Source organism: Dreissena polymorpha, chromosome 13 (assembly GCF_020536995.1).
Source record: "Dreissena polymorpha isolate Duluth1 chromosome 13, UMN_Dpol_1.0, whole genome shotgun sequence".
In the NCBI taxonomy this organism is placed as follows: domain Eukaryota; kingdom Metazoa; phylum Mollusca; class Bivalvia; order Myida; family Dreissenidae; genus Dreissena; species Dreissena polymorpha.
The window spans coordinates 70,219,410-70,234,650 of NC_068367.1; the positions used below are offsets into that span (position 1 = coordinate 70,219,410).

Here is a 15,241-nt window from a genome sequence, read left to right on the forward strand (position 1 = left end):
TATGCAGAAATGTTTTCGATTGTGCTTTTGAATGGTCCGTGCATATGCAGTAATGTTTTTGATCGTGCTTTTGAACTGATTGGTTATCATATTAACGGCAAAAAAAACTTATTAATTTAATTTCTTTGTAGATATGGGATGAATTAGTACCAAATGCCATTCTCGACCTTCCAATAGACCATAACTTCTTCTGAAGAGTTTGTTTTCGTTTAGAAAACAGGACTTCCGGTTTCAAAACAGAGAAATTGCTCATGATGAGCAATTTCTCCTTTTATCACAATGATTTCTACCCCACCCAGCCAATTTTCTAAATAGTCCTTTACAATATTATTTCTCGTCTGCAATCTCTTTCAATTTGGGGAAGTCCAAAATGTGTCGTTTGGTGAAGGGTTAACATTTATGGATAGTTAACATGTTGATCTACCTTTCACGCTCGACATGTATGCATTTATCTCTTATAATTAAAAAGTTATTCCAAGTGTATTTTGAAAAACTTTTAGTTTGAGAAGAAAATAGTTTATTCATCCTAAAATGAATAAATAGCAAAAACGCATAAACATGCAAAGTTCAGCGACTTCCTGTGGCCATGTTTTTTGACGAATCATATTTTCTTGAACAACTATTTAATGGGAGCCTTCAAGGGATAAATTTAGCCCCAGGGGCTTAATTTGAACAAAATTGGTAGAAAACTATAAGATGTCACTACATACCAAATTTGGTAGCCCTAGGTCCAATGGTTATATACAGGAAGATTTTTAAAGTTTGCACAAAAGAGGCTTTATATAAGCATATGTTCAGTTTTGTGACCCCCGGGGCAGGGTCAAATTTGAGCCCAGGGGCATAATTTGAACAAATTTGGTAGAGGACAATTAGATGTCACTACATACAAAATTTAGTAGCCCTAGGCTCTATAATTATGAACAAGAAGATTTTTACAGTTTGCACAAAATAGGCCATATTTAAGCATATGTTCATTTTTGTGACCCCTGGGCAGGGTCAAATTTGACCCCAGGGGCATAATTTAAAAAAAACTTGGTAGAGAACTTTAAGATTTTAATACATACTAAATTTGGTAGATATAGGCTCAATGGTTATGGACAGAAAGATTTTTAAAGTTTGCACAAAATAGGCCCAATATAAGCATATGTTTAATTTTGTGACCCCTGGGGAACGGTCAAATTTGATCCCGGGGCCTTAATTTGAACAAACTTGGTAGAGGACTATTAGATGTTACTACATACCAAATTTGGTAGCCCTAGGCTCTATGGTTATGGACAAGAAGATTTTTAAAGTTTGCACAAAATAGGCCTTATATAAGCATATGTTCAATTTATTGACCCCCGGGGCGGGGGCAAATTTGACCCCAGGGGCATAATTTGAACAAATTTGAAAGAGGTTCACCCCAGGAACATTTGTGAGAAGTTTTATCAGAATTGGACGTGTAGTTTAGGAAAAGATGTTTAAAGAAAAAGTTAACGCACACACGACGGACACAGGAACATGACATAAGCTCTGCTGGCTTTTGGCCAGTGGAGCTAAAAATAGCCCATTCTTCTCTGGACATTTAACTTTTTTGAGGGGACTTTAAAGACTTCACAACGTTAGCCTCAACATGTCTTGACAGCGTAATGATTGGATGATGGTGCAAATTTACTGTACAATCATCAGCAGAAGGAACACAAGTAAACATTTATTGAGACACAAGTATTTTTGTATCATTAAAATATGCAGATGGTACGTCATCAAAATAGTAAACAAAACCAGATATTGCAAGTACTACATGAATACTTGTATGTGTTTATGAGCTTTTTTGCAAAATTATAAATCGTTTAAATGATGATAATAAAACTGGTTCATGCCGCACACATTAAACTCACAGTGGCAATATTCAAAGATCAATAATTCAATTGTTCACAACAATTAACAAACTGTCAGCATTGATTTCCTAAATAGGTAACATCTTTCTAATCATTTCAGCTGAGCATTCATATTGTTACCCTTCAAGTGTTTGACAACTTGTCCTTGTTTATTTTAAGCGACAAATTATATCATATAGCACATAGCCACCTGCAGAAAATGCAGGATCACCTTTCAAGAAACTGCTCACACTTGTCAAACATCCTTTTTTCACCCTTTCCTTTTTGATAATGTGACCATAGAAGGGTTTACATCAGTTGTGTAAGAAATCATATACCATTAAATACCAAGAAATCTGTAGTGAATTCCAGTAAATCTTAAATTGTATTACCGGTACTAACTTCTATATAAAGACACAGTCATTTGTATGGTACACAAATCATGCAACAGAGTTGTCTGCATAATCAGCAAACACTGTTTCAGCCATGCTCCAGGCAAACAGGGCTTAAGGCATGAGTGTAAAGTATCATCCCAGAATTGTCCACAATGACGACACTTTCTGCTTGATTTTTTTGTGTAACAGAAGTCTCTTCTAAATCCATTTTAAGCGGAAAGTGATGATTAGCCTGTACAGCCTGCACAGGCTATATGGGACCATACTTTACGCACATTCCTTAAGACCTGTTTTCCCAAAGCGTAGCTCAGTTCTTAATGCAGTTAAACTCCTCAATCATCTGTCAGACAAACATTCAACACTCATTGTATGAACACTTTCTCGTCTTTTCGCTTCTTAAACACCGTCGCCCCGGGTTTATTCTGTGAGTCCGGATGATTCGCGAGTTCTGGTGGGCAAACTGACACCGGACTGGCAACTATCACTTGCTTGAGGTCGTAGAACACCTGGTTGTCATCCTTCGTAAGGAACGTGATGGCACATCCAGATTTACCCGCACGACCAGTACGACCGATACGATGAGTGTAGTCTGCAATGTAGCCAAACATGGTAGTTGAAAAAATGCACAGGCTAAGCAGGAACAAAACTTTCTGATTTTATAGTTATTTTCCTTTAAAGAAAGTCCCTTTGTTTAGAAAATCCAGTTTAAGCGGAAAGTGCCATCACTGGTTAGCCCTTGCAAACTGCACAGGCTATTCTGGAACGACGCTTTAGGCAAACGAATTATGCCAGTTTCCCTTGACCCAGGCAAAATTAATGTAAGAAGTGAATTCAATTGCAATTTTTTATTCACCATAAATATTGTTAATTTTGTTTCACATAGTATTTTACTTTTTTATTAAGGTTTCTCCAAAAGCTTTCAGTCTAAACAATCTAAAGTGTACATAATTTGACCATGATGTTGAGAATTACAAATGTATATGATATTTTGAAGACCTCACTATTGACTCATGAATTGCACACTCTAACAAAACATTTATTTGTTTAAAAAGCCAAAAAAATGATAATTACTCAAGTAGTTTAAATTCAACAACACACAATTTAATTTTGTAGCGCTCTGCAAAAGCTGAGCTTAAGGCATGTGCAGTCTGCACAGGCTAATCAGGGACTACAGTTCATGCAAATGCATAAAGGCCCAGTATCCCCAAAGCACAGCTCCTTTATATTTTGCAAATTCAGCATAAAATGTAAGATTCTGACTCCACATGTTGTCATATAAAGCAAGGTGGAATAACCATTCATGTATTAGAAATTATTTGTTTAATAGGGGGCATAACTTCAGCATGTTTAATTTTTAAGGAATGTTCAAAAGCTGTAATGACATACAGACTATAATGGTGAAAACGTATACCCTCATCTACTTGTTTGCACGGGTATTATTTATATAAAAGGGAAAACCTCGCATAATGCATGTGGGAAAAGTGTCCTCCCAGATTAGCCGGTGTGTGTGCACATGCCTAAAGCCAAGTTTTCAAAGAGCGTGCCTAAATTAAATGATTTGTAGTTGAATTTAAACTGCTTGTATAATGATCAGTGACAATTTCTGCTTTTTTTAAATTTGTGTCTAAACGGAAACCCAGTCAAAGCGAAAAGTGTAATCCCTGTGGACTGCAGAGACTAATCTGGAACGACACTTTCACACATGAATTGAGTTTGTTTTTGATCAATTCATTCATCTATTTGGTATAAATGCCATGAAGACACAACACTTTGTAGCTCTGCATATTATAACCAAACGCTTTACCTTCAATATTCTTTGCCATGTCATAGTTGATAACGAGGGAAACGTCCTTGATGTCGATACCACGCCCGGCAACGTCCGTAGCAACCAGGATGTCCTTGGCCCCGCCCTTAAGACTGGCCAAGGCAAACTCTCTCTGCTCCTGTCCCTTCCCACCGTGCAGCGTGGTGGCACTGAACTGGAAATCGAGAGCAGAAAAATAATGGATTTAACATTTTACTGCTTAGATACCCTTTTTGATCAATATGAAGTCTCTTAAGAATTTTTTTTTATATAGACCTTTGGCAATAGCTTTATGTTTTAAAGGCTTCATTTCCAACCCAAAGATACTGATGAACAGCAAACAGCATAAAACTGCACTTGCGGGTTACTTGCGGGCTGTTCAAATTTTATGCTGATTGCATAAAGCCATTTTTACTTTGCTTCAGATTGGGACAGGGTTACATTTGCGTAGCTTTGTCTCCATATCTTCAAGCAACAGTTCATTTTTTACAACAACTGAATTTGGCTCCAGCTCTCCTGAACATAACTAGTGGTAATTTGCTGGAGAACTCTTGCATGTATACAGGATTTTATTTATTTGCATAAAGTAAGGCTAAATCCAGGACACTTTACACCTAAGATTTACTTTTACCAAGAAATGACCTCTTTTAAACAAAAAATACAATAAAAGTGGAAAGTGTAGTCCTTGATTATTGGACTTCACAGGCTAAATTAGGCACCACTAAAGCCACATTCATTTAACCCCATTTACAAGAGCAAGGATCACTGGTTCATGATATATCCACTTACTCCCATTTTTTCGAGGGACTTAGCCAGGACATCCACTCCCTTCTTCTGGTTGACAAAGATAAGAATGGGCGGCTCTATGCCCGCCTGCAAGATCTCCAACAACTTCTTCCTAAAAAACAATATCCAGTGAGCAACTGTGACTACATTCGTACATTGCAGTTAGTAAATTCAGAAATGTATTATTCCATTTTGCGATTGATGGCAACCACATTTTTGCAAAGATGTTTGTAAGAAAAAATGTACAAAGCAATTGAACTATTGGTAACAATAAGTTTCCATTGAATCCAACTCATTCCCCTGTTGTTACACATTGGTGGCCTTGTTATCCTGGCATTATCTAATGTTAGTATTGGTCAACAGCAAGTTGTTCATTTACAATTATGTAATATTCACACTGATACCAAATCTAAGACTTTATGATACCAACAATACCAGTTTTTTACAAATATGCAATGTTTTAATATCGGCAAAAATTAATCACATAAATTCTAAGCATCCAATCTCCAAAACATGGGATGCATGCATGTCCATAAAAACAATATTCATTTGGTATGAGGGTCAAATGGTATAAATACAGAAATCTTATTAGATGACATAAATATGGGCCTTGCCCCGTGAAAAGTGGGTTCAATGCATGTGTGTAAAGTGTCCCTAATCAGGGACCATAATTTCCGCCTTAATGATATTTTTCATTTAAAGACAGTCTCTTCTAAGCAAAAATCCAGTTTAGGCGAAAATGTCATGCAGACTGCACAGGCCAATCTGTGACGACACTTAATGCACATGCATTAAACCCCCTTTTCACAGAGCACGGCCCATATGTATATAACAATAACTGCTATTTCCTACCTCTTGTCCTGATGGCCCACCATGTAGACGATCTGTTCACATCGTTCGGTGGGTTTGCCCACAGAGCCGATGTACACGACCGCGGGACGGCGCAGGTACTTCCTTGCTAGCTTCTCTACAGTTGGAGGCATAGTGGCCGTGAACATGACCGTCTGAAGGGATGAGTTAAAAGTTTAATTGCTCATTCCCTATTTTAATAAACATGTTAAATATTTGAATTAATATTTCCAGTTCCTAAATAAAGACACATCTATAACTCGAGACCTTTGATAGCTCGCGTGTTTATACTGCATCATTAGCAGTGGACTGACTGGCCAATTGGTATTTGTGTTGAAGAAACCTTCATTGTTATTATATGAGCCTTCTTCTAGAAAAACTTCTCGTAATCACTCTTATAATACACAACCCACCTGTCTGTATTTTTGTGAGATACTAAAGTTTGCCATTATGTTTTCATACCTTTCCGTATTTCTGCGTGGTGTTAAACTTCGCCAACATGTTCTCTTACCTGTCTGTATTCCTGCATGGTGTTAACGTTCAACAACATATTCTCTTACCTGTTTGTATTTCTGCGTGGTGTTAAAGTTCACCAACATTTTTTCTTACCTGTCTGTATTCATGCGTAGTGTTATCGTTGGACAACATTTTCTCTTACCTGTCTGTATTTCTGCGTGGTGTTAAAGTTCGCCAACATGTTTTCATACTTTTCTGTATTTCTGCGTGGTGTTAAAAGTTCACCAATATTTTCTCTAACCTGTTTGTATTTCTGTGTTGTGTTAAAGTTTGCCAACACTTTCTCATACCTGTCTGTATTTCTGCGTGGTGTTAAAGTTCGCCAACATTTTCTCATAATCCTCAGCATCCTCCGTGTCGGGCTTCATGTTTGAGACCGGCAGGTAGTCCAGGATCTGCTGCACGTCGGGCTCAAAGCCCATGTCTATCATGCGGTCTGCCTCATCCATCACCACATACGTGCACTGGGCCAGCACCAGGTAACGGTTCTCCAGGACGTCAATCAGACGACCTGGGGTTGCTATGACGATCTGCAATGTTTCACCAATATTCATTAACACATATTTTATTCCAAAACATCAATCAGATGACCAGGGGTTGCTTTGACAATCTGTAATATTTTGCCCCCCCCCCCCCCCCCCCCCTGCCCCCTCAAAAAAAAAGAAAATGGATCAGGCATGGATTGTTATGATAAATAGTTCATGTCTCAAATTATAATTGTGTAATACACATGTGGCACAATGTCTTGAAAAATATAAACATCATTTAAGTATAACCTATTTGGTAGTATTTACCCATATTTTTACGGTATACTAATATTACCTGGTAGTGTGTTTCAGAGTTGTTTATTTTGTCATTGTTATAATAAATATCAACAAACAAGAGGGCCTGAAAGGTCCAAAGTTGCTCACCTAAGATAAAAAGAAATGACCTGTTCTTTGCAGCCCAAGATATCAACAGAACAAATGTTCTAACCAAGTTTCATGAAGAATAAAAAACAATTGGCCCCATAAAGGCCATGTTTTTCAACAGACCTGAACCATCTTTGAACTCGTCCAAGATTTGATTGGGACATATCTTCTGACATAGTTTTGTAAAGATCCGACAATAAATGTGGCCTCTACAGTGTTAACAAGGCAAATATTCATGACGCACAACGAAAGACAGACAATTGACAAAAGGTGATCACAAAAGTTCACCATGAGCAAAAAATATTATGCTCATAAAGATTGTCACCATGTTTGAAGATGATATTATAAAAACTAATTGAGTAAACTAAATCAAGATATGATAACAACATTTGTACTCAGCAAGTGTCATTCAGATTTAACTAAACATGTGACTAAAAGTATTCACAATGTGTCACTATACACAACTGTAGACATACAAAAAAACTACCACCCCCCTGAGAGCCCTGTTTTTAAACAAATATGAACTATTTTCAGACTCACCTTGCAATTATATTTCCAAATAAAAAATCAATAATTCGGGTTTAAAACACAAATCTTTGATAATCACACAAAAAAATTCAGACCTCATCAATATACTGTGTGCCTCAAAAATTACATCTTCTCTTATCTTTGGTGCCACACATCAAAGAAATAGCACAACAAGATATCAAATTGCTGATCTAAAAATAGAACAACAAGGTTCACTCAGAGATGTGTATTGATTTGTGCTCAGGCAGCTGATATGGGTCAGTTGGAGTAATTAAGTGTGCATTCATGATTGGAATTCAAACAATTCAAGCTATGAACAGTTTTTTTCTCCCTTACATAATTTTCTGCGAAATAAATATTACTACATTAAACTTCGTGAATATTTAACTAGAGTGTAAACAAGGTTTTACTAAAGCCATATAAGGAAAAATGCCCCGCCCCCTGGTGGCCTTGTTTTTCAACCAACCCAAACCATTTTCAAACTCGTCCAAGATATAATTAAGATGAATCTTGTGACAAAGTTTCATGAAGATTAAACAACAAATGTGGCCTCTAGAGTGTTAACAAGATTTTACAAAAGCCATATAAGGAAAAATGCCCCGCCCCCTAGTGGCAATGTTTTTCAAGCAACTGGAACCATTTTCAAACATGTCCAAGATATCATTGGGAAAAATCTTCTGACCAAGTTTCATGATGATCGGACAAGAAATGTGGCCTCTAGAGTGTTAACAAGGTTTTACTATAGCTAAATAAGGAAAAATGCCCCGCCCCCTTGGTGGCCATGTTTTTCAACCAACCGGAACCATTTCCAAACTCATCCAAGATATCATTGGGACAAATCATCTGACCAAGTTTCATGAAGATCGGACAATAAATGTGGTCTCTAGAGTGTTAACAAGGTTTTACTAAAGCCATATATAGCCATATAAGAAAAAATGTCCCGCTCCCTGGTGGTCATGTTTTTAAAGCAACAGGAACCATTTTCAAACTTGTCCAAGATATCATGGGACAAATCTTCAGACCAAGTTTCATGATGATTGGAAAATAAATGTGGCCTCTAGAGTGTTAACAAGGTTTTACTATAGCCATATAAGGAACAAGAATATCAGTGAAACTGATGGATGCTCCCCGATAATGCGCTTTGTCAATCGATGTGTTAATAACCACTTAAAAAGATCTATTATTTGCCTCGGTGACCTTGACCTTGACCCCAGTAACATCAAAAGGTAGAGGTCCATGCATGGTACCTACATGCCAAATATGTAAGAGATTGGTAAACTATTGAAGGCGCTATAAGAAACTGTAACAAAATTGTGACAGAAAAATCTATTTTTAGCCTCGGTGACCTTGACCTTGACCCCAGTGACCTCAATCCTCATCAAAAGGAAGAGGTCCATGCAAGGTACCTGCATGCCAAATATGAAAGGGAACGGTAAAATATTGAAGGCGCTATGAGAAACTGTAACAAAATTGTGACAGAAAAAGCTATTATTAGCCTCGGTGACCTTGACCTTGACCCCAGTGACCTCAAACCTCATCAAAAGGTAGAGGTCCATGAAAGGTACCTACATGCAAAATATGTAAGAGATCAGAAAAATATTGAAGGTGCTATGAGAAACTGTAACAAAATTGTGACGGAAAAATCTATTATTAGCCTTGGTGACCTTGACCCCAGTGACCTCAAACATAATCGAAAGGTAGAGGTCCATGCAAGGCCTACACGCCAAATATGTAAGAGATCTGTAAAATATTGAAGGCGCTATGAGAAACTGTAACAAAAGTGTGACGGAAGTAAGGAACCCCAAACTGGCAACTACATGTTCCTCGAAAATTTTCGGGGAGCAAAAAAAATGCCCCGCCCCCTGGTGGCCATGTTTTTCAACCAACTGGCATCATTTTCGAAATCTTCCAAGATATTATTGGGATGAATTTTCTGACCAAGTTTCATTAAGATTGGATAATAAATGTGGCCTCTAGAGTGTTAACAAGGTTTTACAAAAGCCATATATAGCCATATAAGGAAAAATGCCCCGCCCTTGGCAGCCATGTTTTTCTAGCAAACGTAACCATTTTCTAACTCATCCAAGATATCATTGTGACCAATCTTCTGACCAAATTTCATGAAGATTTGACAATTAATGTGGCCTCTCGAGTGTTAAAAAGGTTTTACTATAGCCATATAAGGAAAAATGCCCCACCCCTGGTGGCCATGTTTTTCAACCAACTGGCATCATTTTCTAAATCAACCAACATATTATTGGGATGAATCTTCTTACCAAGTTTCATGAAGATTGAACAATAAATGTGGCCTCTAGAGTGCTAACAATGTTTGACTATAGCCATTTATAGCCATATAAGGAAAAATGCCCCGCCCCTTAGCAGCCATGTTTTTCAAGCAAACGTAACCATTTTCGAACTCATCCAAGAAATTATTGACACCAATCTTCTGACCGAATTTCATGAAGATTGGAAAATAAATGTGGCCTCTAGAGTGTTAACAAGGCAAAGACACCGCACAACAGACGACGCACGACGGACAAAAGGCGATCACAAAAGCTTACCATGAGCACATTGTTCTCAGGTGAGCTAAAAACGAATTAATTTAATTGCTTTCTTTCCCAAATATATATTTTTTAAGAAACTTATCTTCTGAAAGCTTTATCACAAGGTAAATGTTTATTATAATACTCCATTAGTAGCTCTCTCAATCAGCTTGTATCAAAACTTAGTTTCCAGGGTATTTAACACTTTTTTTTTCTTTTCAAATAATGAGCCTCATTATGTGAGTACTGGGCTTCATGCACATTTAGTGTCAACCCAGCCTGTGCAGACCCCTTTTCTTAGCAAAAATTCACTCAAGATGAAAGCACCTACCCTGATTAGCCTGTGCAGACAGCACAGACCAATCTTGGACAACATTTTACACACATGCATTAAGCCCCCTTTTCCCAGAGCGTAGCTCATTTACAACATTTTCTCACCTCACAGCCTTGTCGTAGCTTGAACCCTTGCTCCTCCCTGGATATGCCACCGATGACAGCGACAGTACGGATCCCAATGTGCTTCCCAAACTTGATAGTCTCCTCCTCAATTTGCTGGGCCAACTCACGAGTAGGGGCCAGAATGATGGCATAGGGGCCCTTGTCTATGATGTCTATCTTTCTGTGAGCAAATAGGCGATCACAATTAATTAGGGGCCAGAATAATGGCGTAGGGGCCCTTGTCTATGATGTCTATCTTCTGTGAGAATAAAGGGGATCACAAGTAATTAGGGGTCACAATCATGGCGTAGGGGCCCTTGTCTTTGATGTCTATCTTTCTGTGAGAATAAAGGGGATCACTAGTAATTAGGGGCCAGAATAATGGCGTAGGGGCCCTTGTCTATGATGTCTATCTTTCTGTGAGAATAAAGGGCATCACAAGTAATTAGGGGTCAGAATAATGGCATAGGGGCCCTTGTCTATGATGTCTATTTTTCTGTGAGAATAAGAGGATCAAAAGTAATTAGGGGCCAGAATAATGGCGTAGGGGCCCTTGTCCGTAATGTCTATCTTTCTGTGAGAATAAAGGCGATCACAATTAATTAGGGGCCAGAATAATGGGGTAGGGGCCCTTGTCTTTCTTCCTGCGAGAATGCAGGCCATCACAATTAATTAGGGGCCAGAATAATGGCATAGGGGCCCTTGTCTATGATATCTATCTTCTTGTGAGAATACAGGGGATCAAAAGTAATTAGGGGCCAGAATAATGGGGTAGGGGCCCTTGTCTATGATGTCGATCTTTCTGTGTGAATACAGGGGATGACAATTAGGTTAACTCACATTTAGATTAGATTAATGCATATGCTTCACCTTTAATTAACCTGTGCAGTCTGGACAAGGACATTACTTTGTGCCTTTACTGGGTTTTTGGCTTAAACGAGACTTCCTTTAAGCAAAAAATAATAAAAGCTGCAATTGTCATCACTGATAAGCTTTGTGCATTTTGCACAGGCTAATCTGGAACACTTTAAGCACTTGCAATATGCATGATTTTTTGCATTACGAGGCTCAAATTTATCATACCGGTACTCTCTCGTAGTAATATAAGATTTTTATGTATAAAAAAAACGCAACTGTTCACGTGCCTATACGTTTTGGGGCATTGCTACATGCCTCACCTCTCTTTAGCAAGAATCAGATGTCTGGCACAACATCTAAACACTAACCATAAAATGGTACATTTGTTAAAGGCGATTCTGAATATAACAGAACTAAACCATGACTTTAAAGTTAATACCTGCCATAAAATAAACCACGTTCTTGAAAAAAACTGGGCTAAATGCACGTGCTTAGATTGTCGTCCGAAAGTAGTCTGTCCAGTCCGCTAAGGTTAATCTGGGACAGCACTTTCTGCTTTAATTGAATTTTGTATTGATGTAAGTCTCTCCTTAATGAAAATGCAGTCTAGACGGAAATTGTTTTCCTTGAGCACATGCATTAAGCCCAGTTATCCCAGAATACCACGCAATTAAAGACCATGTATTGATAATCAAATTTCAAACCTGCTTCTGCAAGTTTTAACATAACTTTCTGTTTGATGGCAATAGACACTATTAAGCTCAGGGATTCAACTGAGGCAGTTTCATGCTTTGGGATGAAAACATTTTGCAGATTTTATCACTTTTGACTGTTGAAAGTTATCTGCCTTGCATCGTGTTGATGCAAATATTGCACAGATCACACTTTTAAAATTTATTAATTATTTCATTCATATTGAATTTAAGCATAGTTATTAACTTAACTTGAAGCAAAGCAACATTTGCAGAGCATTTTACAAAAATGCAGAAAAACAAATTTTTAAAGTAAAATTCATTTTAATTATTAAATACTTACCTGCTATCGTATAGCTACTACCTTCCAAGGAGAGTTAACTCATCCGGTAATTTACTCACGCTGCGAACCGGCCACCTCTATACTGAAACTATACTAGGTTAAACATAGTGCAATGCAACATAAGCAAAAACCATTAACCAGCCCTCAATATTCCTTCAATATATATACAAAGATATTAATCGCATAGCGAGGTGGGAGGTGGGACTTACCGATAGCAGGTAAGTATTTAATAATTAAAATAAATTTTACTTGAAAAATTTGTTTTAATGTCTAAAATACGTTTCCTTCTATTTTATAGCTGATTTTGCAGCTGAGGTGGGAAGGCTCGTCAGGTTGTTTTTTTTAGAAAAAGGGGAAGATGCTGGACGCTGGGTAAAAGCGGAAAATAGAGCGTGAAAGAGACATATTTGGGGAAAAAATAAAAAATAATGGTTTATTTCAATGTCTATAACTAATCTACAGAGGCATGTCTCTGTCACTATTATTGTGAGTTTCAAGTCCACTAGAGGGATTGTCTCCAAATACAGCACCAGTTGTGACATAGGAAATGTTTGGGCCACTACTGGATCAAAATAGCTCGCAATATTTACACATAAACCCATGTTTAGTAGACTGTGATATAGCCATGGGTATTTGGATTCGTATACTTGAGAATTAAAACAACGACTATCACGTTTTGGTTGCGTTTCGTCTGGCTTAGAAAATAAAATTGCAGGGGTGGATCTTATTATGGGAAATGTTTTAAACTGTTTTTCTGTACTGGGGCCGGAAGGCGATGTCAATTTTGATATTTCAGTTTCATTATTAATGGGTAGACGATCTAGATCTGCTACAGTATTGGAAGGGGAAAGTGCGACAGCTGCCGATTGTCAACTTTCACTTTCACAATGTTCGATGTCGCATCTTGCTGGGTTTCAACGGTTTTTGATGAATCATACTTAAAAAATGTGTACATGAGTTTAGTATTTGCAGAGTCCGAACGTTGTTTTTTTCGTGTATGAACGCCTATTGTGAGACATTTTTTCTGTTTTCACGTTAACATCTAGGCTCTTTTATAACCCGGATGAAAATTCGACTGGTTTCCGGTAATTAATTGACAAAATACCCTACTTGCGCAAGACCGGAATCCAGTGAAATAGTCAGGTGATTATTTCATTTCTAAATGATCACCTGACTATTCCCTATTGAGCTGCCTAGTTCATTACTAAAATATAAACTAAGGCAGCGGCATATAACAGCATTGTTAGACCATCCTTGGAATATTGCTCTAGTGTGTTGGACCCTTACCATCAGAAAGATATTGATAAAATTGAAAATGTTCGGCGTCAAGCTGCCAGATTTGTGACGAATAATTACAGCAAGAGACCGGGCACGGTAACAAATATAATTAAGGATTTGAATTGGAATACATTGCAATCAAGAAGACAACAAGCGACAAAGAAAATATTTGGGGTAGTACGAAAACTTTAACATTTGCACGCTTACGCTAACGCAGACGCCGGGGTGAGTAGGATAGCTCCACTATAAATTTTTCATATATAATAGTCGAGCTGAAAACAAGAGCAAAACATATTCAACAATAAACTGGTCATAGACCAGATTGTCATTTAATCATTATTTGCCCATAATGAAAATAATTAATATTCTCTCAGTTATAAGTGTAAAAGAGAAGCCAATTATACGTATAATACCATTGCCGTAGAGCATTAATTAAACACAAGTTTAATTAAAAACAGATGAAATAATAAAATGACCATCAAGTAGATTGTCATAAAGAACAATAAAATCATTATTTGCACACAATAGCAAATGATAAACACTCTGTCAATGTATTAGAAGAGCACGCTTTTCACGTTCTTGCAATGTATTAGAAAAACACGTTTTGCACGTGCTCGTTCGCGCCTGAAAACACCCAGTATGGTAGAAATATACCTTTGTTCAATAAAAGCAAGCATGGCTTACCTTTACAAATCAAACAAAAGTCAATTAAATCCACATCAAATAAACTGAATGAATAGTAGAAAGATAAATAACACAATTTATCTATTCAAAACCCTATTCAACCAAGTGAAATAAATCAAAAAACAATTTTAATTCAGAGCTATAAAAGGCATGTATACACCTGGTCGATGCGGAAAGAATATTGAGGGCTGGTTATTGGTTTTTGCCTGGGGTGCATTGCACAATGTTTAACCTAGTATAGTTTCAGTATGGAGGTGGCTGGTTCCCAGCATGAGTAAATTTCAGGATAAGTTAACTCCCCTTGGAAGGTAGTATCTATAAGATAGCAGGTAACGTACTTATGACATTAAAACTCAAGCCATCAGTATTTTACCCCTTGCAAATTTCTATTGACCTCTGAATATTTAAATCACTGGGTCGTTTTACTCCTTCATTTCAACACGTATTAAAATCCCTAAAAACTATTATACAACCATAAAGACAGCTCCAGTCCATACCTCTCTATCTTGGGCAGGGAGGTTATCCAGACCAGCAGCGGTATCAGGAATGCTGCCGTCTTACCACTGCCAGTCTCAGCGATACCGATGATGTCACGGTTCTGCAGACCAATCGGAATGGCCTGTCTCTGGATGGGTGTAGGCTCCTAGAACCGAAACAAGAGTTATAAAATAACATTTGGTTGTGATCAGTTGGCAGAATTAAGGCTCTCTGCCTTTCTTTTCCCACAGGCTGATCAGGGACTACACTTTCTGCTTTTATT

The 15,241-nt window shown here is 37.6% G+C and overlaps 1 protein-coding gene across 1 annotated transcript in view; it reads right to left on the reverse strand.

Annotated features, from left to right (window-relative positions):
• Positions 1-1,677: 1,677 nt before the first annotated feature.
• Positions 1,678-15,241, reverse strand: part of LOC127855692 (probable ATP-dependent RNA helicase DDX23) — a 29,366-nt gene continuing 15,802 nt past the window's right edge. The window contains exons 9-15 of the mRNA XM_052391475.1: positions 14,979-15,124; positions 10,627-10,807; positions 6,497-6,736; positions 5,694-5,845; positions 4,845-4,953; positions 4,056-4,230; positions 1,678-2,840 (exon numbers count right to left, since the gene is read on the reverse strand). Of these exons, the coding sequence (XP_052247435.1) occupies positions 2,614-2,840; positions 4,056-4,230; positions 4,845-4,953; positions 5,694-5,845; positions 6,497-6,736; positions 10,627-10,807; positions 14,979-15,124 (1,230 nt within the window). The 3' untranslated portion in view covers positions 1,678-2,613. The remainder of the gene's footprint in view (positions 2,841-4,055; positions 4,231-4,844; positions 4,954-5,693; positions 5,846-6,496; positions 6,737-10,626; positions 10,808-14,978; positions 15,125-15,241) is intronic.